The 21,777-nt window shown below is 43.9% G+C and overlaps 1 protein-coding gene across 2 annotated transcripts in view; it reads right to left on the bottom strand.

Moving 5' to 3' along the window:
• The window catches only part of INPP5A (inositol polyphosphate-5-phosphatase A), a 236,049-nt gene that overhangs the window by 85,363 nt on the left and 128,909 nt on the right, over positions 1 to 21,777 (bottom strand). For both annotated transcript variants that reach the window (XM_054204457.1, XM_054204458.1), the window contains exons 6-8: positions 19,534 to 19,637; positions 9,131 to 9,183; positions 3,386 to 3,505 (exon numbers count right to left, since the gene is read on the bottom strand). In XM_054204457.1, coding sequence (XP_054060432.1) covers positions 3,386 to 3,505; positions 9,131 to 9,183; positions 19,534 to 19,637 — 277 coding nt within the window. The remainder of the gene's footprint in view (positions 1 to 3,385; positions 3,506 to 9,130; positions 9,184 to 19,533; positions 19,638 to 21,777) is intronic.

The raw sequence follows: 21,777 nt of genomic DNA, 5'->3' as shown, positions 1-21,777 counted from the left end.
TGCCTACGTGTTAAAACCTTGTAGTTAAAATAATTTTGGGGAAACCGGCTTCCCCGATGATTTTAACAGTTAAACTAATTCATTTGAGCTTTATTTGCAAACTCTTTTCTTTTTGATATTTCAAACCCCCGTGACAGCTTTTACCTTACGTGAAAAGGCTGCACTTAATTCATGTTTATGAAGATGCAGCGCGAACAGAACTGCGCGTTCACTTACTCCCACAGTGACCTAAATCAACTGTGAGAAGGTGTTTCTGTTTCATTCAGTCAAGGTTTAGCTCATTAAACTGTTTTCCTTCTCAGTATTGTTCACCGGGTTTGAATTGCATTGCTGTTAAATGCTCTTTAGCAGTTTAAAGGCTTTAAAGGAAAAGACTTATCAGTCTCTGTTTTTAACAGCACTAAATCTGCATTATTAGTTCATGCAGATAAGGGGATTTAAAAGCTCAGCTTGAAACCTCTCTCTTCTGTATTTATCAGACACTGCATAGTTCCAGTAGCTCAGCTGGAAATGTAGATCTATGAAGCTTTAAAGAGAGATTAAAGCCAAGAAAAGAAGTACTTTTCCCCCTATAGACGCTCTCACTTTCCCTTTTCCTATGTCTGAAGGAGTGATGGCAGACAATGGTCAAAGATGGTTCCCAAAACCCTCTGAATGGGGACACTGTTGGTGGTAGCATTCATTCAAAGTGAGCTTCAGTGTATTGTCCTCCCCAATCAGCAGATCAGAATAGAGTTTGCTGGTGGCTGCCAAAAGGTTAGCCACGCCGTGAAAGGGGTTTCCCATTATTCACTGCTCCTACAGAGCCCCCGCTTTGTGCCAGCCAGCCCATCACTGCGCTCTGGAGGTCCGGATCTGCGGCTGGCTGCTCCCTCAAAATGAACAATTCATCTCGGTGCGAGCTCCCAGCGGCAGCGTGCAGCCCCGCACCCCGGGCCTTCTTGTCTGAGGACGGGGAGTCGGGGCAGTTCTTGGCAGTGTCACATTTTAAAGATATACCATCGTGACATCTCTGACCCACGGCTGACACCAACACTGCAGTCTTATTACCTTACCCCTGCCAGGGCACCGTGGGAGGTCCGAAGCCAAAATCAGCTAATGAAGCACACGGTATGCTGTAAACAAGCGTGCAATAAATAATGCAAAGGGTTTATACAGGTTTGCTAAAGTTCCCTCGTGCAAAGCACAAGAAAAGGAGAGGAGACCAGTGGAGCCAAGAAAAAATGAAATAAAACTAGGCCTTTGCCAACTGCTGTATGTCACCGAACTCAAAAACCCGTGTCTCAGACCGCACTGAGAGCGGATCCTGATCGTACTGCGTCTCTGTCCTCTACAAGGGGATCTTTTATAAACCACGGCATGCTACCTATCTGCAAACCTCCCAAGTGCCTCCAGTATCTCCTGAGGATCTGAACAGGTTTTACAAGCGATACAAGAGAAGACATACTGGATTTTTCCTCTTCATCCTTGTATCACCCCCAAAAGTGAAAATAAATGCCTATTTTGGAGAAATTCCTACTTAGCCCTCTGCTGGGGTGCACAGGAAAAGCACTTCTCTATACATAGCGGAAAAAGCAGTCTCTTTTGCTAAAATATCTGCCTGCTTTTAAGTAAGATAAAACTTACAGAAAGAAATAAAACTTTGGATAGAATGTGATTGAAAAGGTATTTATACTCCCACATTTCAGAACCTTTTTCAGTCAAAACCTACATAGGGAAAAATGACAACGCTGCATACGCAAAGATATTTTTTAACACATAACTCAGTTTGGTGCAGCAGTGTCTTTAGCTTCTGGGCTGCTGCCAGGGAGAGTCAGGAGGGTAAACAGTTCCTTGTTGGTGGGGATGGGGAATTTCTCGCTGCCATGCACAGGGAAGGAGGAAGAGACACATCCAGCCCGTCCTTCTCCCCAGTCCCCTCGACCACGCGCTGTCATGTTGAGCAGCCTAAAATTGAAGGTTTTCTTCTTCTTTCTCCCCACCAGTCGCAGGCACTTGCTCTCCCAGCCCTGGTCAGGAGGCGGCGGGGGTCCGTGCCGGGGTGGGACAGGGAGCCCCTGCCCGAGCTCGGGGACCCCGCGCCCCCCGACAGCAGGGACGGGCAGCAACACAGCCCATCCAGTGCTCTGATCTTGCTTTTTCCATCCGAAGCTGTTTGTTTTAAGCACCATCTCATGCCACGGACCGCAGCGTATGCCATAGCTGCTTTGAAGAGACCTTTTAAAGCTCGATTTCTCAGGCAGTCATGAAGCCAAGCAGTACCTCGTAAGAGAAATACCTATTTACTTTGCCAATACACACATGTCCCTGCAGAAATACTTTTTTCTTGCTCAAGGAAAAGCTGTCTTTTTTTCTGACTTTATAACTGCTAATTAGGGCAGCTGTAAATTGTTGGGTATTTTTAGGACTATCCTCTGCATTGTCCCACCCACCAGACGAATCCACTCTGTAACACCATTATACACCACGCCACTAATAACAGCGATGACTGCACACGAGTGCTGTGCTGCTGCTCACCGCGCTCAGCCAGCACTGAGATTAAAACACCACAGGGCTCACTGTTGCGGGGCTGGAGCTCGTGACTTCCGAGGAGAGGCTGAAAGAGCCGGATTTCATAGAACCACAGCGTACCAGGGACCTCAAGGATCATCGGGTCCAACCTTCTCGGAAACAGCACGGTCTGGACAACATTTGTTCAGTTTACAGAAAAGGTGGCGACGGAAGGATTTTGTTGCTGGCTTTACCTATTTGGTAGTTACAGAAAAGACAGGGCCAGACTCTCACCAATGCACACCAAAAGACGAGGGGCGATGGACACAAACTGCTTCAAGGGAAATTCTGACTGGGTATCAGGGAGAAAACATTTCACAATGAGGGTGGTCAATGGGTGGCCCAGAGAAGCTGCGCATCGCCGTGCGTGGAGCTTTTCAAAGCTCAGCTGGATAAGCCCTGGACAACCTGCTCCAGTGCTGCAGTCGGTCCTGCTCTGAGCAGGAGGACGAGCAAGAGACTCCCAGAGGTCCCTTCCAACGGGAATTATTCTGTTATTCTGTAACTGAAAACATACTTGAATGGCAGCTTTATTAGACTCCATGCAGACTAAAAAGAAGCTAATCTAAGTAACACATTTAAAAAAGAAACCTGCTTTCTACTTTACAAGTTCTGGTGACTTCAGAGAGATTTTCCAATTGCAGTAATTTAGCTTAAAAGAGTGTCATAAACTGATCTGTAATTGGTACCATCTAGAAAACTCTGATAAGAAGTGACCATTTTCAGTTCACAGAACAAAAATCTCTGCGTTTCTGAATGTGCCTTTTGAAACATCTTTTATAGACCGCTTACAAACACAGAAGATTGAAAGAGGCTAGTAAAGGCCAATACATACCTATCAAGTACATAGCCAAGAGCCTTATGCCGTATTCCTGAGTAAACCGATGGGCTTGTTTCCCAAGCAATTAAATTGGAAGCATCATGGAAAAGATGAATGTTTACCAAGTCAAAGGCACTATGACAAAAAAGGAAAAAAATAAAATGATTCAGTATAAAAGAAAAAAACACTTGTTGCATCAGCAAAGCATTCAACATAATAACACTTACTGTATTCTCTCTAATGTTACCTTGATAATTACTCACACGGACTGTACAAATTAAACTATCATCATCGGAAAATTGTCAAAGACTATCGTCAAACTTATGACAACTCATCCACAGGTAAGACTGCGTCTAGGCTTTTGCTTAAAATATGCATAATATGAAAATGAAAAGCTATTTGTCAGTTACAATTCACAGAAATCAAGCAGTACCCTCTCACTAAAATATTTTTAAAACAAAATTGAATGTGTACACAAACACAAAAAAGCTGTAACTAAGTACTTTGTAGAACTGCAGCTTTGCAATAACCAAAATGAAAAGCTATTGACAGGAGAATTTTACCGACAATGAAGGATAAATCATATCACCGCAACTCCTTATCTGTCCCTGTGTGGAGAATGCCAAGGTAACAGTGGTCAATGCACACACCACCTCCAGGCGGGCAGAGGACACAGGCTGTTTAACTCGGACTGTGCCTGCAGGACCATGGAACCATAGAACCGCTTCGGCTGGAAGGGACCTCTCAGATCGTTGAGTCCAACCGTTACCCCAGCACTGCTGAGTCACCACCGACCCATGTCCCTCTGCCCGGCTGTTAAATCCCTCCAGGGATGGCGACTCCACCACTGCCCTGGGCAGCCTCTTCCAACGCTTGACAACCCTTTCCATGAAGAAATTGTTCCCGATATCCATCCTAAACCTCCCCTGGCACAACTGGAGGCCATTTCCCCTTGTCCCATGGCCTGTTCCTTGGGAGAAGAGCCCGACCCCCCCTGGCTGCCCCCTCCTTTCAGGGAGCTGTAGAGAGCGAGAAGGTCTCCCCTCAGCCCCCTTTTCTCCAGGCTGAACACCCCCAGCTCCCCCAGCCGCTCCTCACAAGACTTGAATGAGGAGCTAGCTTCAGAAAATCAGTAAAATTTGTAAAATTTCCCAGCTTTGCTTCCTAGCGTGAAAGATAGGAGCATTAACTCATTCTTTGCTACCGTGCAGTGGGGCAGGGATCAGAGAGTGGCCCCCAACGTGCTGCGGGCTGGCCCACCCAAAGCCCATTGCGTTCTCATCCCCCGCTTCTGGTGGTGCTCCCCAAAGGAGACAATCCCACGGGGTAAGGGCTGTCCCGGCTTTGGGAACTCTGCCCCAGGGGGAACACGCGGGATCAAGCACCACTGTTACTGTGCCCGTGTCTGCCTTGTGGAGTGGACGAAGACTGGCAGAAGAGATTTCTGAAAAGAACCATATTGCTTCTACAGAAAATCTACGGATTTTGGGTTGGTTGAGGACAAGAGAAATAGGGATATTCTGGAAGTTCCTTCTTAATCAAAGAAACCGATTTCAAACCCCCCTGAAACAGAAATACCTTCTTTTGCCCCTCTGCACAAAAGCTAAATTGCAGAATCACAGCATGGTTTGGGTCAGACGGGACCGTTAAAGATCGTCTAGTGCAAGCCCCTGCTGTGGAAAGCACGCGGACTCTCTGAACTCTGCTTTCCCTCTGCTGACAGACAGGACACATCCGAGTGGCGAACCAAAAGCTACCCAGATGTTACGGCCAAGCTGGCATTCTGCTTTATATTTGCTCTGCTTGTGGCTTCTTGTGTCCTAGAGACCTGGTCTGCATTTTTAAAAACCTCTTATCATCTCTCTGTTATTCAGCTCTTTTGGTGATGGAACATGGCGAGTCACAGTGAAACCAGAAAACCTGGAACACTCTTGCCACTCGGATTTAACACCACCACCCCCCTGCTAACAAAACCCCCTCAAACCAACCAGCATATGCAGGAATTCCTGCACACTGCATGGAGGGACCGAAGGAAAGGTGTCTCTGGGAAGCTCCACAGGGGGCACAGCACTGACAATGTTTTGGAAAGGAGGTCCCTCCAGCACCTGCAGAACGTGGTGTGCCCCATTACCCCCTACATGGATGATACTACTATGGGCTATAAAACCTGTCACACTTCACTTTGAGGGCACAATTTTGGCTAGTGTTTCAAAAAATACATTTTGGGTAGGTTCCATGAACACTAATAACGATTATTACACTTGCATTGGACTGACAAGGGTAAAAAAATTCCTAGGAATAACTTCTTTGAACTTCTTTTAAACTACGAATAAACAGACATTACATGCCAGAGCAGAGGTAAGTCTGTCCCAGCGGACTGTTATAAGAAACAAGGCTATTTAAAATGCTTTACTCTCACATTCAGAAAAAATGCTGGCAAAATTTGGTTGTAGCTGATCATATTACCTGTTTCATCACATCACCTTGTTTCCCTGCAAATGAAACTGATTTCTGTCAGCCCTTTCTGCAGGGGAGACAGACAGCAGCCAGTCTCCCAGATGTCGCGAGCCACATTTTTCAACTCCTGCTCAAATACTCCTACCATTCTCGACTCTGCTGTTCTTCTCCCAGCTTGCCTGAAGCACAGCACTCAAAACAAGACAGAGTACTCTCTACTGAAGGCCTTGGCAGCACTCAGTTAAAGAATTACCATGCCCTCCTCCCTTCATGTCCTTTACATGACGTATCTGTTAACACACCCCAGTAAGATAATAATGAACCACATTCAACAACTTCTCCCTTGATCCTTTTCTCCAGTCTGGATAATGAGTCAGTCATTCCCAACGTTGTACTTGTGCTTTTGAACTCCCCCCTCAAAGCGCAATGTTTTGCACTTTTCTGACTTCAACCTTGCAATCCTACTTCTCTAAAATACCAAAACAATTTTGATTGCTGATTCTGACCTCGGATATACTTGCAAAAATTCCCAGGTTGGTGCCGTATCTACATTCTGTAAATGTATTCTCTACTCCATCCTCCCTACCAAATATAAACTACATAAGTAAACTGTATTTAAGGCTGTAATGCATTCAGGGCACTATCTCACGCCTACTAAGACAACAACACTAGGAACTACTGGAATAGAAATAAATAGCACTCGTGCCCCACTATGCTCCAGATATTAAAAAAAAGTGCATGTAGTTATGCAGTTGTGTTTTGTTTTTCCTTAAAATGAAATCTCTGAGTGCCCCAAGATTCCTTAAATCTTCGTTCACACTAAAGAGTAGCTAATGAAGAATAACGGATGTGAAAAATCTGGATTCACAGAAGAACTCAACTGGGGCAGATCAATGAATCTCAGAGGAGGAAAAAGAGGACAGTTCTCTGATAATTTTAAGGTCACTTTTTGGGATTTTTGGAAGCCCTCTGTTTTTGACGGGAGGTACATTCTATACTGATGTTTTCCTCGGCAGGGAAAATTAATAGCTCCCTTCAAGAATTCACACAGAAGTATTAACAACAATCTCCTGGCTATATTTTTATTGAACTATTAGCATGTAGAATTGTACAGATCAAAAGTCATGATTATGAAAAAGGCCAGAACTTTGTTCACGTGCGTATGCACACAGGCTGGGTTTAAACACTTACCATACCATGAGCAGACACGCTATGCAGTTAGCCATAATTAGCTGTGTTTTCTAACCCTCTGTATTTTCCGCAATATTTCACTTTCATTCTCCAGACACTGTTCACAGTAACTTGCCCCTTCAGCGGCTCATCAGAAACATCTGAGATCTTGTTATACCTTGTGGGTCACCATCGCAGACTATTCCAGGCACAAAGCTCTGCCATAGCTCACCTCAGTGCAGGTCAGAAAACGCTGTGAGCCTCCTCACTCTCACTTCCCCACGTACCCTCAAGAAACCTAAGTATAGCACATTATCTGATCAGAACTTCTACCTACACGCTGCTCCTTCCAAGAACGTCCTTTTTTAATATCAGCCTGCAAGAAAACATTTCCTTTGAATCTCTCTCTGAAGAACTTTTTTTCTTGGAAAGGCCTAAAAATAAATTCACGTTATTTTTTTCTGTAAAGGAGAAATCCAAGAGGATAGGAGAGACAGAACCTGGAAAAGTCATGACATAAGAGGAAAGGCCAGATTAGGAACTGGTGCTAAACACCCACTTCTGCAGATCTCTACTGCTGGAATCATGTGCCATGTTCACATGGATCTGGAAAAATTAACAAGAACCTACATTATCCCATAGTTGCCTGCCTGATTTCTGGGTCAAAAGCCTGTAAAAGGAGAAAACCTGCTGCTTTTTCCTTTTTCACAAACTGCTTAATCTAATAAACAAGCTTATGCAAACAAGCAAGAATACTGTTCACCACTCGAAAGTCATCTTGTGTGAACGCTCACCAGACTTTAAAATCAAACTTACAATTTTAAGATGTGAAATGATCACAGGAGGAAGGGAAAAATGCTGAATGTTAGTCACATATCCTTAGGTGACTATAACATAAATAAGCACTACAGACCAGAACTATGACTAAATGGTGAAAAAGTATGGTCAGATTTCCAGGTAGGACTGGAGAAATCTGAACCCCCTGCGGGTTTCCTTGTTGAGCTCTCCTTGTGTTAAGGCCAGGATAATTTCCAGCTCTCTCAGGTTTTGCACAACCAGCTGCTCCCAAACATAACACTACTACTATCATTGTTATTAAAGACAGCGTTTTCAAACACAGACAGTAAATCTCTTCAGTTATGAGACACACCTCTGGTCAACACCAGCTGGCGCTGCTTCTTCCAAAGACAGTGACCTAGTGTGTAACACCATAATGATGTTCAACTTCTACTCTCGATAGCTGTCTGCACCCCTCGGCTCCTGCCCCTTTGGGCTGCTGGATGATCCCAAGAGCAAAAAATGTTTGTTTCTTCTGCAGATTTTCGCAGCACATCTCATGAGGAACTCCCTCTGCTCTGACGACAGCCAGGTTACGCTGCATTTAGGTCTGCCTGGGTGGGAGGTTTCCTCGCTGTCGCCGAGCGCAGAGCAGAGGTGTGCTCCCTGCCGCCCCTCCGCCAGACCCTGCTGCCAGGGGCTTCACTCTGCTCTAGGACGAAGACAGGCAACCACAGGGTTGCCTTGGGTTTAAAATGAGAATCCTGACCTGAATACGACAAATAAAAAAGTTCTGTTCCAGTAGAAGTAATATAGCAGGAACTGGTTTAAAAAAGCTGCATTCCTTGAAGGTAGGGTCCCTCCACTGACTGCAGTGGAGACTGGACCAGGCTTAAAGAGTTCCTAGAGAGCAATCTCTTTCCTTGTAAACGCGGGAGGCCAGGGCTGCGTACACCCAAGCGCAGGAATCTGAGCCCGGAGAGATGCTGCGGAGCCCCGGCTGTGTCGGGCGAGACGTGAAGCGGCAGCGGGGGGACGCCTTCAGCTCTGCACGGTGACTCTGGCCTTGGCACAGACACCAAGCTTTCCTGGTCACGCTTGGCTGAGGGGTTGCCTGTGACCTGAATTATCTCATGCCAATTGCACATACACGTGAATATTAACACTCTGTTTGCATCGTTACAACTCACTGAGCACAACGTGCTCAATAAATAATAAAGCAAAGCAACTGTTTTGGAACCAATCTGCTCTAGGACTGAACCAATCTCTATATATGAATACCTTCTTTGAAATAGTTGTTAACAAAAACATAGATCATATATACCTAATCAGAAATAACTTAAAGGTGCAACTTACCAATCAGTAATACACCATCTTGTTCGAATGAAACCTTTTCTGGACCACTTGCACTGAAAAATACACAAATAAGAATCAGTCACCTTAAGTAAAGGATTACTGTGAAACGTACTTCTACAGAGAACAAAATAAAACAAAGTTCATCCCTAGGCTGCACGTATGTGCTACACACCGAGGTACCTTGGAAACATAGGTTCTGTCTCTCATAAATCCTGGAATTATTTACATTTTTGGTCCTGCAGCAGTTATAAACTTACATGTAAAATTAACATAAGGCCTGACAGCTGTTTGTAACTGAAAGATAACCAATTAGGAAAGCTTTACAACTGTACTTACGCTTAGCCTAAACCAGGAGATTCTTACTGCCTATGCTCAAATGTCTTGGCTTCCTTCTAATTTTACCTGAACTGTAAAATGTCATCAGAGATTTACATCAAATTAAAATGAATGAGATCTGCTAGAAAGCTATTTCTCCTGCTGAGCCAACCCACCCAATATTTCTATAAAAGTTAAAGGGAATTTAAATAATGGTAAAACATTACATTTATCAAAACTGCAACGTCCGCGAGAAGCCACAAATCAGCTCGTGCCAACATATGGCACTCCTGATACAGAAACAGGATTTTTTTCCGCACCACTCCTAAGTCACTGCCATAAATTACAGCCTCCTACAAAAAGACATGATTCTGCATCCTATTTATTCACTGTTAAGAATGACTGTGGGGCTAGGCTAATGTTCTCTGGTAATGAATACTGCACCAGACAGGCCTACATAATGACGCCAATGATTTTGCAGCAAAACACCGCAAGTCCTTATTACGAATAAAGTGCCGCCCATCACAGAGCATCCCCCGTCCCGGGGTATCGCTGTCCTAAGGCTCTCCCCGCAGAAGAGACTTGCCAGCTGTATTTATCCATCTCACCGGGAGCAGACAGCCCTCATGAACTCTGAAGTCCCAAATACTGCTGAGACAGTGAAGTGCTTCGCAACACCTAAAGGGGCTGTTTCCTGACCACCCTTTGGCTAACAGCTACCTGCCTCCCCGCTCCTCCGGCACCAGCCCAGTAACCACGGCCAAACACCGCTCCTTTGCTCGGGCCCCTTTACCACTGGTGCTGGGTTCTCCTTGCATTCAAAATATGCTTGTGAAGATTGCAAAGCGTTTATTTGACTGAATAAAACCAGCTTATTCTTGAAAGCTTTAATGTGAAAACTATTTACTGACACGCAGTTGTTCTCTTCTACCCAAACCCAGGAAAATGTGCAAAGTTACTTGTAAACGACAGCTTATTTCATTGATCGCACTCAACTTCAGAGCTTGTCATTCTGTGGAGAAAGTGTTACCTACATGCTACAAAACTAAGAAGTAAAAAATTGTCTGCAAAATTTATGCACGGTTATGTACTCCAGATTTTGGGAAACCCGTTTTCAGCATTTCTTATTTCGGGTGGCAATTTCAGAATCCCCTTTCTGCAGGCGTGCGACCCCGACCCTTCCGACCCAGGCTGACAGAACCCAGCCTGCTGCGGGAGCCGCAGGGGACCCGCAGGGCTGCGGAGCGGGAGCCAGCTCTGCTGGCCCGGACAACGAAGGGCCGGAGGCTTTTCCTGCACGGATTGATCAGCTTTGCATTGCTACAGCACAAGGAAACAGTCCTCTGAAGAGTCGAGTCCAAGAACAGCGACTAACAACGGAGTTCTTCATGCAGTGAATCAAAACTCGTATTTTGATGCTGTGGACACACAATGAACAACTTTTTTCCGTTCTTGACTTACGTCTCTACTTACAGCTGGCTGTCAGTAGCTCAGAGAACATATGCTAAGAGGGAATAAAATAAATGTTTAGCCAAACGTAAAGACTTCCTGTAGACAAAAGGAGAAAAACCTCCTCAACCCAGAAGGATTACACAGAATAAATGGATTTCTCTTCTGGAAGGGGAAGGCTACACCAGCACCCCCTGCAGACCTGTCTGGTGACTCTTGGCTGACGACCACATCAATTCTGTAACTACATTCGTGGGGGAAAAGTGTTTTTGAGATATTTAGTCATTAACACCAGTTGTTTGTTGATGCTTATAGGTGCCTAAATCTTGTAAGACTTTGGGCTTTTGAAAGCAACTAAATATGCCTAGGTCTAACAAGGTCGTATTCAGGGAGGAAATCCGAACAGGTCACTACTCCAAAATCCATCTGACAGATCCACTCAGAGGAGAACTAATTTCTCTGAATCCTTACTTCTTTTGTCTTACGTGAACCCAACTTTTTGATTTTTCTTAAACTGCAGCTATACTGAGAAAGACTCTGTGGTGACTGTGAATAAATATCTACTTTATTGTAAGCGTTTTTTTTTTCAACACTGAAAAATAACCTCTTCTGCAGATGCAGCAGTCACCCTGGTCAGTCAGGGAACGGCTGGCTGGAGGGCTAACACACCAAATCCTCCTAATAGTCCGGCTTTCGTGGCTGAACTACAAATCCCGTAATCCAATAAGGTCTCTTCTATTCACAGTTTCTGTGAGGATCATGACAGCACAGTTACAACTTGAGATTTGGCAAAATGTCAACATTTACTCAGAAGCAAAACAATGAAACAAGTTAAATGCTAAAAGCATTCAAAATGGCTTAAATCTAATCTCAATCAAAAAAGGGGAGCTCTGTCATTTCATTCTTAAAAATAACCATATTGAACTTTTAATTACTGAAGAACAATAAATAGACCTTAAAATCAAACAGTCCAAGCCTATGATGTGGCCCAAGATAATGTCTTCAATCAAGCTGTCATTTCTCATTTGCTATTTTCCTCTTTGGCAACATAACAGGTACTTCAAAAGACGCAGCATTAAAGCAGGGCCAAGTAGGTGGTGTTGCTCAGAGCCACACTCGGTTGGGGTTTGAGCATCTCCATGGACAGCGACTCCACATCCTATCTGGGCCCCTCTTCTGTTGTTTACCCTCATGGTGAAATCTTTTCCCAGATTTAGTCAGATTTTCCCTTGCTGCAGCTGATGACTGCTGCCCTTTGTCCTGTTGCTGCACTCCACCCGGAGACGCCTGGCCCCGTCCCTCAAGAGCCACCAGTCGGCCGCTGCAGGCAGCAGCATGGTCCCCCATCACCTCTCTCCCCTGGCGGCACAGATGGGCTCTCTGGCCTCTCCTCCCACACCCCGTGCTCCAGCCTGAGGTGCCTCTCTACGCTTGCTCCAGTTTGCCCACGTCTGTTTGGTACAGGGGTTCCCAAACAAGACAGTGGAGATGTGAAGTGCCTTGGAGTGCCAAATAGATGGAGGAGTCCCTTCCTGGGACCTAACACATCCTGGGATGCTGTTGGCCGCCTCTGCCACCAAAGCACACTGCTGGCTCGTACTCAACTTGCTATCCAACAAGATCCGGGTCCTCTTCTGTTTTCTGGATAGTCACCTCCAGCCTGTACTGCTTTATGAGGCTATCCCATCCCAGGGACGAGGCTCGGCATTAACCTTTGCTGAACTCCATGAGGTTCCCATCAGACCATTCTTCATCCTGCTGAAGTCCCTCTGCAAAGCAGCCCCGCCCTCCAGCATGTTGCCTGCTCCCTCAACTTAACATCATCTGCAAAGATGAGCATGTGCTCCATCCCATTGTCCAAGCTGTTATCAAGAACAGTACAGATCCTAGCGTTCATCCCTGAGGAACACCACCAGCAAACAGCTGCCAGCTGGACTTTGCACACCACCCTCTGAGCCTGGTGGTTGGCCAACTTTCCAGCCATCTTATCCTCCACCTACCTGGTACACATGTCACTAACTGGGCTTCAAAGATACTATGAGAGACTGCACCAAAGGCCTTGCTAGAGTCAATGTATACAACATCCAGAGCACTCCCCTTGTCCACGCAACTGGTCATACAGGAAGATCTGCTCCACCGCCTTTCCATGACTGAGGAGAGGCCACCTGGGATCCTCCTTTTTGCCCTTCTTGAAAATGGCTGTGACATTTGTATCTTCCCTGCCCTCAGGAACCTCTCCCTTTTAAGGCAGCAGTGAGAAGCCAGATCCCTTTCTCCCTTGGATGGCCCTGCCTGCTGCCATGGGCTCGTGCACGTACAATTAGCTTAAGGTTTTGTGCAATTGAAGTGTACGAGACCAAGAGTCCTGTTGTCAATCATCACCCACTTCTCCAGCAGGCCATCACTCTGATTCTGCCACCAATGACCTCACCAGCACAAGCGATACCAGGATAAAGCAGGCCCAACCCTCCGCTATGCCGCCTTACTCTGTTTCATGCAACGATATGCTGATATAAGCCAATGAAAGGATATTTGCTATGTCATAACACTGTAAAATACAGAATTTCTTACAGTAGCTTGGCGTTTCCAAACACATACACTGCAAATACTGGTTTTAAGGGCAGTAGTATGTATTAGAGGCTATTCTACCAAAAATTTACTTTGATAAGGATACTCCGATAAGATAATGGAAATTCTGACACCTCTCTATTACAAGTCCTTAAAAAATATATTTAAAAAATCACAATTTGAAAACTTGTAGTTACATTCCACTAGCCTTTTCTTTGTGAATAGAGTCTCTCAGGAGATCGTGCTGACCTTTTAAAACCCCCTAGAAACACCACCTACATAAATAACCTCTGCTACATCGGGTAAAAGGACCTCCAGACAACATTAACATGAAGAGAGAGGTTATAGAGGGCTAATGTCAAAAAGCACTGTGAGCAATAAGTAATGCACACAAACCATGATTGATAATGACTAGCACAGAGCCTTAATTCATCTTTTCTCCATCATTTTACTGAGAGGGACCATATCAAATTAAATAGTGACCCAGCAAGGGTTTATTCAACCATACAAAGCAGGGGCACGAAGGAAAGACATATTAAAGTGGCAATGACTGCAGTGTAATTGCAGCTCCTTAAAGGAACACGGCGGTTTGGAGGGAGATGGGAAACACTGCACACGAACAGCTGAATGCCGAGCAGCGCGGGCACCACGCGATGTCGGGCATCGCTGCGGTGAGCACGACTCCTCCTCAACGCCGCGCGCAGGAGCCCGTGCTTCACCTACTCACAGGATGCTCAGTGTTCAACGAGCCAGGAAAAGGGGCGTGTATTATGACAACTCTCCAGAAAAAACACGCAGAGTGTAGCTCCTGACCCAAAATGACTTCTTGTCCTCCCTTAGACAACTTTACCGAATTAAAGAATTTATGCTCTTGTGTTTTTAGGAGTTTGTACACAAACTGTTCCAAGTACCTTTCTAATTTCCCTGTATTTCAGATTAACAAGTAGTATATGGAAGACTCAAGCCCAGTTCAGCCGTTGAACACTATCAAACATTCTAACAGCACTATCGGTCATATTTTTACTGCTAAAGATTTTTAGAAGTCATTACATAAATTTAAAAGTCTGCAAATGAAAATACCTGTGGCACTCATCAAAAAATGCACAGTGAGAGCTTGAGAATATGAAGTCAATCTATCTAATGACAAAGTCTATCATGTAGTGTAATAATTTAACTGATAATTTCCTTTTTCAGATAATCCTTTCATTACCCTTTATTTACCAGAAAATACAGTATAAAGAATTTAGTAAGAATATATCTATCGGAAGACCACATTTAAGTATCTGTGCACGATGTAAGCAAACAGAAGAAATGTGGGATAAAACCTACACTTGCTCCACTTCCTTTCACATACAAAGCCACGGGCCATGCAAATCGTGAGTGCTGTCAGTTTCTTCCTGTACACATCAGCACTGAAGTAGCCAACCAGCAGCAATACAGAATTTCTTCACTAAAAGTTATTTTAGAAAACAGAAACACAACAGTGATGCAACTTTTGAAAGATCAAGTTAAGTATTTATCTGTAAGAAAGCTGTAAGGGACAACGCCAAGTGGGCAGAAGGGCTGTGGGAGGGATGGGTACGAGCACACATGGTGGGACAGAGGTTTCGGGTCCCTCTTGCAGCTGCTCGACAACCTCGGAGGAGTAAGCGGATCAAGGGGAATGCGGGAGCTGGGATGGGGAGTTGGAGGGGCCTCACCGAAGGGTAACACTCCTGTGGAGGTCATGCCAAAACCAGCGGACAGCAACGGTAGGAGTCTGAGAGCACAGCACGGACCACCTGCCTGTTCTCATGCTTCATACCCACCATCAGAGATACAGGACTCCTCCTATTTTACAAGGCACCTTCTTTTTTCCTCCTAGATTTCACTAAGCTCTCCAAAGAACACTGAAGTCTGTAAGAATTCCTTTCTTTGGAACAGCAGAATTTAGGCTTGGTAGGAGTATAAACAATGGATCTAAGTTTTACATGCCCAACCCAAAACACGACAGTAATTCTGTAGTTCATTTCGCTTTTTCTGAGAAAGCAAAGAGTCATTACAAAACTTATTTTATAAAATAGTCATTAAAGGTAGATAATTACAATAGTAGAATGTATACTATTAAGGCAATAGCAGCACGGTGATAACATGACAGTCGCACACAGAACAGCCAAGAACAGCAACGTTACATGACTTGTCCCAAACCCACAAAATCTGAACCCCCATCTTGCCACATATTTGCTGCTACAGTCAGGATAAGCCTAACTCAGCATTTGACACGTTCTCTTCTGATTGAGATTTTCTTTAGGACTTATGTGTACAGCAAAATTATATTATTGTTGGAACATGTGACTTCAAATAGTTACCAAAGCCACAGTGGTGGACAGAAACACGATGGTTTGGGCCTTTTACTTGGCCCACGTAAAAGCCAGCGCAGGAGACCGGGAGGTCCTTCAGCTCACGCTGGAGAAGGTTACCCAGCCCAGGCTAGTAAAGCAAGGACACCTACGCCTCTAGATCATAAAACGACACTTGTTTTATTGTGTCATTTGTATACTCCCCCACTCCAACCTGTAAATTACCTTCAGATACTCGAAAACACTTACTTAATTCCTTTAACTTCAATAACTAATTCACTTATTAATAATTTGCCTATTTAAAATTAAGAACGCAAAAGGCTTTGGACCTAATGCAGCCCAGCAGTTGAAGCACTGTCTAACATCTTAAATACAAAAACGCCATCCTTCACCTTAGGTATATACTGCAGCTGAACAACGTGCCTTACGTATTTTGTATCAATGATGTGCAATTGATGATCAATCAAGTATTTCCAAACACAGTATTTGGAAAGAAGAAAATTCTGGAAACAGAATTTAAAGAACTATAGCTTGGGAAAGAGAAAATAGAAAATTGTTTCTTACTGCAGATTTCAAAGCAACCATCTTTATTTTGACTTTAAAAAATAGTCACTAGCCGATCCACCATCTGTAAACCAGCATAAAACCAGGTAGAGATGATATAGATCATCCGTACACTCTCAGAGAGGTATCTACATTTTAAAATAGGAAAAAAAAAAATCCTACTTCATGTCCCGGAAAGGGGATACCACATCTTTCACCTTACAGTATTAAGTCTCTTCTCAGATCCTCTGTTAATAGGATTCCTTTAGCCAGCAGATGGATTGTGAATACAGGCAGTTTCATCTACTAAAAGACAACATAAATCATCATTGAGAAAGGAGAGACCGCGGTAAGGTTATCACCATACAGCCTTCTCCATGAAAGGTTTGCATTAAAGCATTAGTGAAATTAATTCATCTTTCATAAGAGCTTTGAGCAGTATCTGTGATCTATGATAACAACCAATTTCTCACTATAGGAAAAAAAAATTACTCAGGCCTGATAGACTACACAAATCTGCTTTTTTTTAAATGGCCTAACATTATCTGGAGTGTTGCTCCCCGAGGCATCATTTGAGTCTTATGCCTAGCCAAGAGGACCCATAAATCAGGACAGAAAGTTTTGTTAGTTTTATATGCAGTGGGCTGTAATTATTTTGAATTGCATTATGCCTCAATCATTGTAATTACTTTTAGATCATCCTTAAGCAGCAGTAATAAAAAGAAAAGAAATCAGTCTTAAACCATTTCTCACTCAAAATATTGTAATGTGATATTAGAAGTCTGGCTAAAACACACAGGAGCATGCAAATGTAACGTTTGGACAGATACGCTGTTCATGCATGCTGCTGTGTCAATTCAAATTTTCAAAATACACATAATTTTGTGGTCTTTTAATTAGCATCATTATTACCAACACTTGGCTAGGAAGAATATAGGTGATAACAAGATTAATTTTAGCTTTAAAAATAGAAACATGTATATGAGAAGCCAAACTATGCCACCGTTGTTTTTTTTGTGTTGCTGTGCCTACGTGTGCTTGAGAGACCCCTTGGTCTTCACTCCAAAATGAAAAACAGCGTAGTGTAAAAATCACCACAATTACTTTCTAATTTTTCAAGTCACGTGAAAAATATGCTGGCTTGGTCTGTCCTAGGTTGCACGCCAAATGAGCATGGAAAGTCAGAGAACCGTAAATATCGTTGCTGCTATTATCTGCATGGCCGCAGCCCTGGAGAGCCCCTACCGTTTCCTCTCCCCCCGTGTGAAGCTCTGAAACACAACAGGTAAATCCCCAGCCTGTTCCATCGGTCCTGCCACAACACCGTTACAAGGAACAGTGCTGCCTGCAGGAACAGGACTGAACTTCCAAGGTGCTTCAGGGAGTGTTAATATCCTCATTGTGAGGGTTTGTGGATTTTCTCTTTTCCTTGTTATTCCTCCTCCAGGTAAACGGTACCCCTGACAACACCAGAACGTGGTGCTTTCTCCTTAGAAAAATCATTTAAGGTAACGGCAGGAATGGGTGCGGTATGAAGGCGTCAAAGGGCATTTAGCTGCTCCTCGGCTTCTGGACCCATCAGTCCTGTGCCTAAAGCAGCACTGCAGGTCTATGGAATATAGAGGCTACAGCTCCAAAACCAAGCGTGGGAACAACTGATCCCCCAGCGCCCACAAGAGACGGACACAACCCCGGATCCACAAAAAAGTGGGAAAGCCACGAGACCCAGCCCTTTCTCCAGGGGACTGTGAAGAATTGTTCATGTAAGAGGCGGTAATAAACGATGCCGAACAAGTAACAAATTTGCCAGTCTCATGATGAAACAACAGCGGTGAAATAAGGACGGAAATAATTCTTCCTGGGTATCAATGAACAATCCATAATTTGGCCCGTTGCTGTTAAGCGCGCTAACAGCGCTCACGCACTGCTGTTCACTGCTCTCAGGACTACAATCAAATCAGTCAACAGCACTCTTTGTTTCCTGCTCACGTTGTCAGTCACCCATACTGCTACAGCTTATTGCTGATGGAGGAGAAAAATAAATACCTGAGTAACTGCTTGGAGTTCCTTCAAAATGATGTAACACTTAACTTCAAGGAAGTATTTAAGATGTTTGTTCACAGGAGGTAAAAGCTAGTAAAATTATGTCAAAGGCAGCTTCCCTTCCAGTACAGAGATACAGAATATAAATAATTTAGTACCAAAGTCAAGTAAAAGAATAACCTACATCCCATGAACCCTTGTAATTATTTATGCAATGCTCTCCCAAGCCCACGGGCATTATATAAATATCTCTAAGTGTGTATATTTACAAATTCTAAATTAGTTTTTCAAGTTTATTAAGTTCTTTCTAATATTAAAGCAGCAATGTGCCTGTTTGACCCACAAATATTATGGGAATTCAACAAATTTATGCACTTGGCTTGCAGTAACCATTAAACACCCATGTTCTAGATGTTCTTAAGAAATGAAAAATGAGCAAATTAAAGTAAGCATCAAAGAAGAGAATTGCAGGCAAGGAGCGTGTTTGCACGTGCATTGCACTTGGAGGTACAGTGGAAGGAAACCCTCAGCTGCGCTCCTGTTTCTGGGTTCCACAGGACCTTCACCTTCTGACGCGCAGTGCTCCCCCGTTCTTCAGAGAACAACAAAAAAAGGAGGTACAAGGGCGCATCAGAGGAAGAGATCAATATGTTTTCAAGTTACGTGTGTTCTCGTACAGCTGAGGAACCACCTCTTCCCCGCACGCTGGCGGTGACGGCAGCGGTACCCCGCTGTGCAGACAGAAACCAGGATGGCTGCGACTGCAGAGCTGCTGCCCCTGAATACTGATGGAACCCATTCAAAGCCGCATCTCCCCCTGCCAAGGAGTACGTCTCCCTGGAACAGACGGGCAGTTGGCACTGCGGGCTATTTCTTTGGTTCTAAAAGCACAAACAAGTCTTTTCATCACTGTCTCCATCCTTCACAAGGATTTCCTACTATACAAAGAGGTCCATTTGAATTTGGTAAATCCATGCAACGACTAAAAATATACATTACAGGTGACAAGGAACTGACAAACAAAACCAAAAAAACCCAAGACTGGATTCTGAGCTTATTTACATTACTAAAAGTAGCTACTCGAGTAATTACAGCAAATCAGAAACAAACCTAATACTTGGGAACGCTCCACGGGATTGTACATACCTCAGGGAAATAATCCTGTGGAAACTTCTCTTTTTCCAGCATGGGCGTGCTTTCTAAAGTGTCTGAGTAGATTTCTTTCCCAGTAACCTTTTTATACTTCTTAGCTAGGAAGAGATACAAAACAAAATTAACATACATGTCTTTTACCATTACCAGCACTTAGACCACTCACTGGCAAAGCAGTGGCATCTGCAAAACAGGCGGCAGGGTCCCAGCAGGAGTACGCAGGCGCTGAGCTGCTCTGGGGGAAACCAGAACGCGTGACGCCAGGTATGAACACGCTTGTTTACATCAGGCATTTTCAAGCTCTACAGTCAGGGCTGCTGCTATTTTTATTATCCAGAGCCCTGTAAAGTGTTGGAGCTCTAATTATGAACCAGGTGTCTCATGCACTCAAACTTGCTGGCATGGTTCTTCCAGGAGATGCCTGTTTGCGCCCTCAGACAGCATCCAGTGATCTACACTGGATAAGTAACGGGAATATTAATTAATAGAAAACACATTAAGGTGAAAATTGTTACTTATGCATAGTGGTTATCTGTATGTTTTATCTAGCAACTCTTTTTTTCAGATGTCTAGCTACCTAAGCGTCAACTGATGCACATCTGTAACACATCAGTAATCACATCTTTAAGTCACCAAACAAGTACATAATCATTCATTTACGTCCCGGGCCTCTGCCCATCACAAGGTCTCCTCTGGGTCTCTCTCCTGATCAGAGCAATGTATTGGCATGTCTAAAGGCGAGAACCCGACTTCACGTACCAAACTCCTCTGACGGTGGAATTCGGGCAGCTGTCTTACAGCTACCATTAAGCTGGAACTACCCAACCGGACTGAGTTTTGACTAGGAATGTATAAGAGAAAAATTCCAAAACAACTATTATCAAGAGCCCTGATACATCCAGTTCTACTGGATATCTGGTGAAAATACCAAGCAATACAAAAACTTGTCACTTTAACTTGTCTAGATAAAGTATTTTATATAATCTGAGGAAGCGTCTACTGTAATGTAGCAATATATCTTCAGGGGAAAAAAAAAGTATCATTCTTTATGTGCCAATTGCTTTGAGATCTGGCTCCCACAGGAAGACTAAACAAATATCCTGATAAACTAATGTGGCATCATTCTAAGCAGATCATGGACGGATGTGCCTCTTTCAGTAAGTTTAACAGTGTCAGCGAAAAGATCCCGATGTCATTCAGGATACAGAAACCACTTGGCAGAACTGTGAGGACTGAAGGCTTCTGCTGTGAGAACCTGAATAAAAGGCAGCGCTTGGCAGAGAGGAGGCACTTTACCATCAACTGACGTTAACATCAAAGCTAAATACGAACCACCGATTCATTTACGTGACTGCTGAGATGCACACGCAGGAGGAAAGAAGCGTGCCTGCTTGTGTATCTCCAAGAAAAATGCTTCTACACTAGTTCTGATTTCACACCAGAGAAAATGAGACTTTCTGTAAATCGAAGAGGTAGCCTGAAACTGGCCTGATACCCCTCTGCTGGCTGATGGCCCTTCAGGACACAGAGCCTGTCAACAATTTAAATCGTAAGCAAACTTTTGGGCCTCTGACCACCATAAAAATAGTGTAAAAATCAACACCTTCTATGCTATAGCAAAAAACACGTAAAGTTGTAGGAGAAAATTGTTCTCATTTTAAATCTCAAATATCTCTTCTTGAGAACTGAAAAACAGAGACAATCTTTTTTTCCAAAGACTGTATTCAGTCACATCCAACGGTGCAGTGAATTCTGAAAAGACACAGTGATGTTCCAGGAATATTGAATTGTATATAAACATCTATTTTTTGCATGCTTTTGAGTAGAACCAGAATTTCATAATGATTTTTGTGCAGAGAACGTTTGTATCCATTTGGATTTTTCCTCTGATTTAAGAGCTTAATACACTGTGAAAATGTCAATAGTCATGAGAGAAGAGGCAAGTTTTACATTTCCCCTGAAAGATGGGAGCCTTCAGGGCCATATTTTACAAACACTACACTGGGAGACTGATTCTGCGCTACATTAAGAGAGCAGCGGGTGACTTACAACACCGATTCAGTGTAGCACCCGCTTTCCTTGGATTTTTATTAAGTTTTTTCTTTCCAAGTGATGACTGGGCCAACAACAACTTTAGGAGCATGGTTCACACCTCATTTGGCTTTGCTCAGGTTTTGCTGAGCAAAACGAAGCACTGAACATTTAAAGTGTTTATTTTCTGGAACAAGTATCTGCTTA

The sequence above is a fragment of the Rissa tridactyla genome, chromosome 6 (assembly GCF_028500815.1).
Source record: "Rissa tridactyla isolate bRisTri1 chromosome 6, bRisTri1.patW.cur.20221130, whole genome shotgun sequence".
Classification (NCBI taxonomy): domain Eukaryota; kingdom Metazoa; phylum Chordata; class Aves; order Charadriiformes; family Laridae; genus Rissa; species Rissa tridactyla.
The sequence above is the reverse complement of the archived record's forward strand: the minus strand, read 5'-3'. Positions and strand labels throughout refer to the sequence as shown.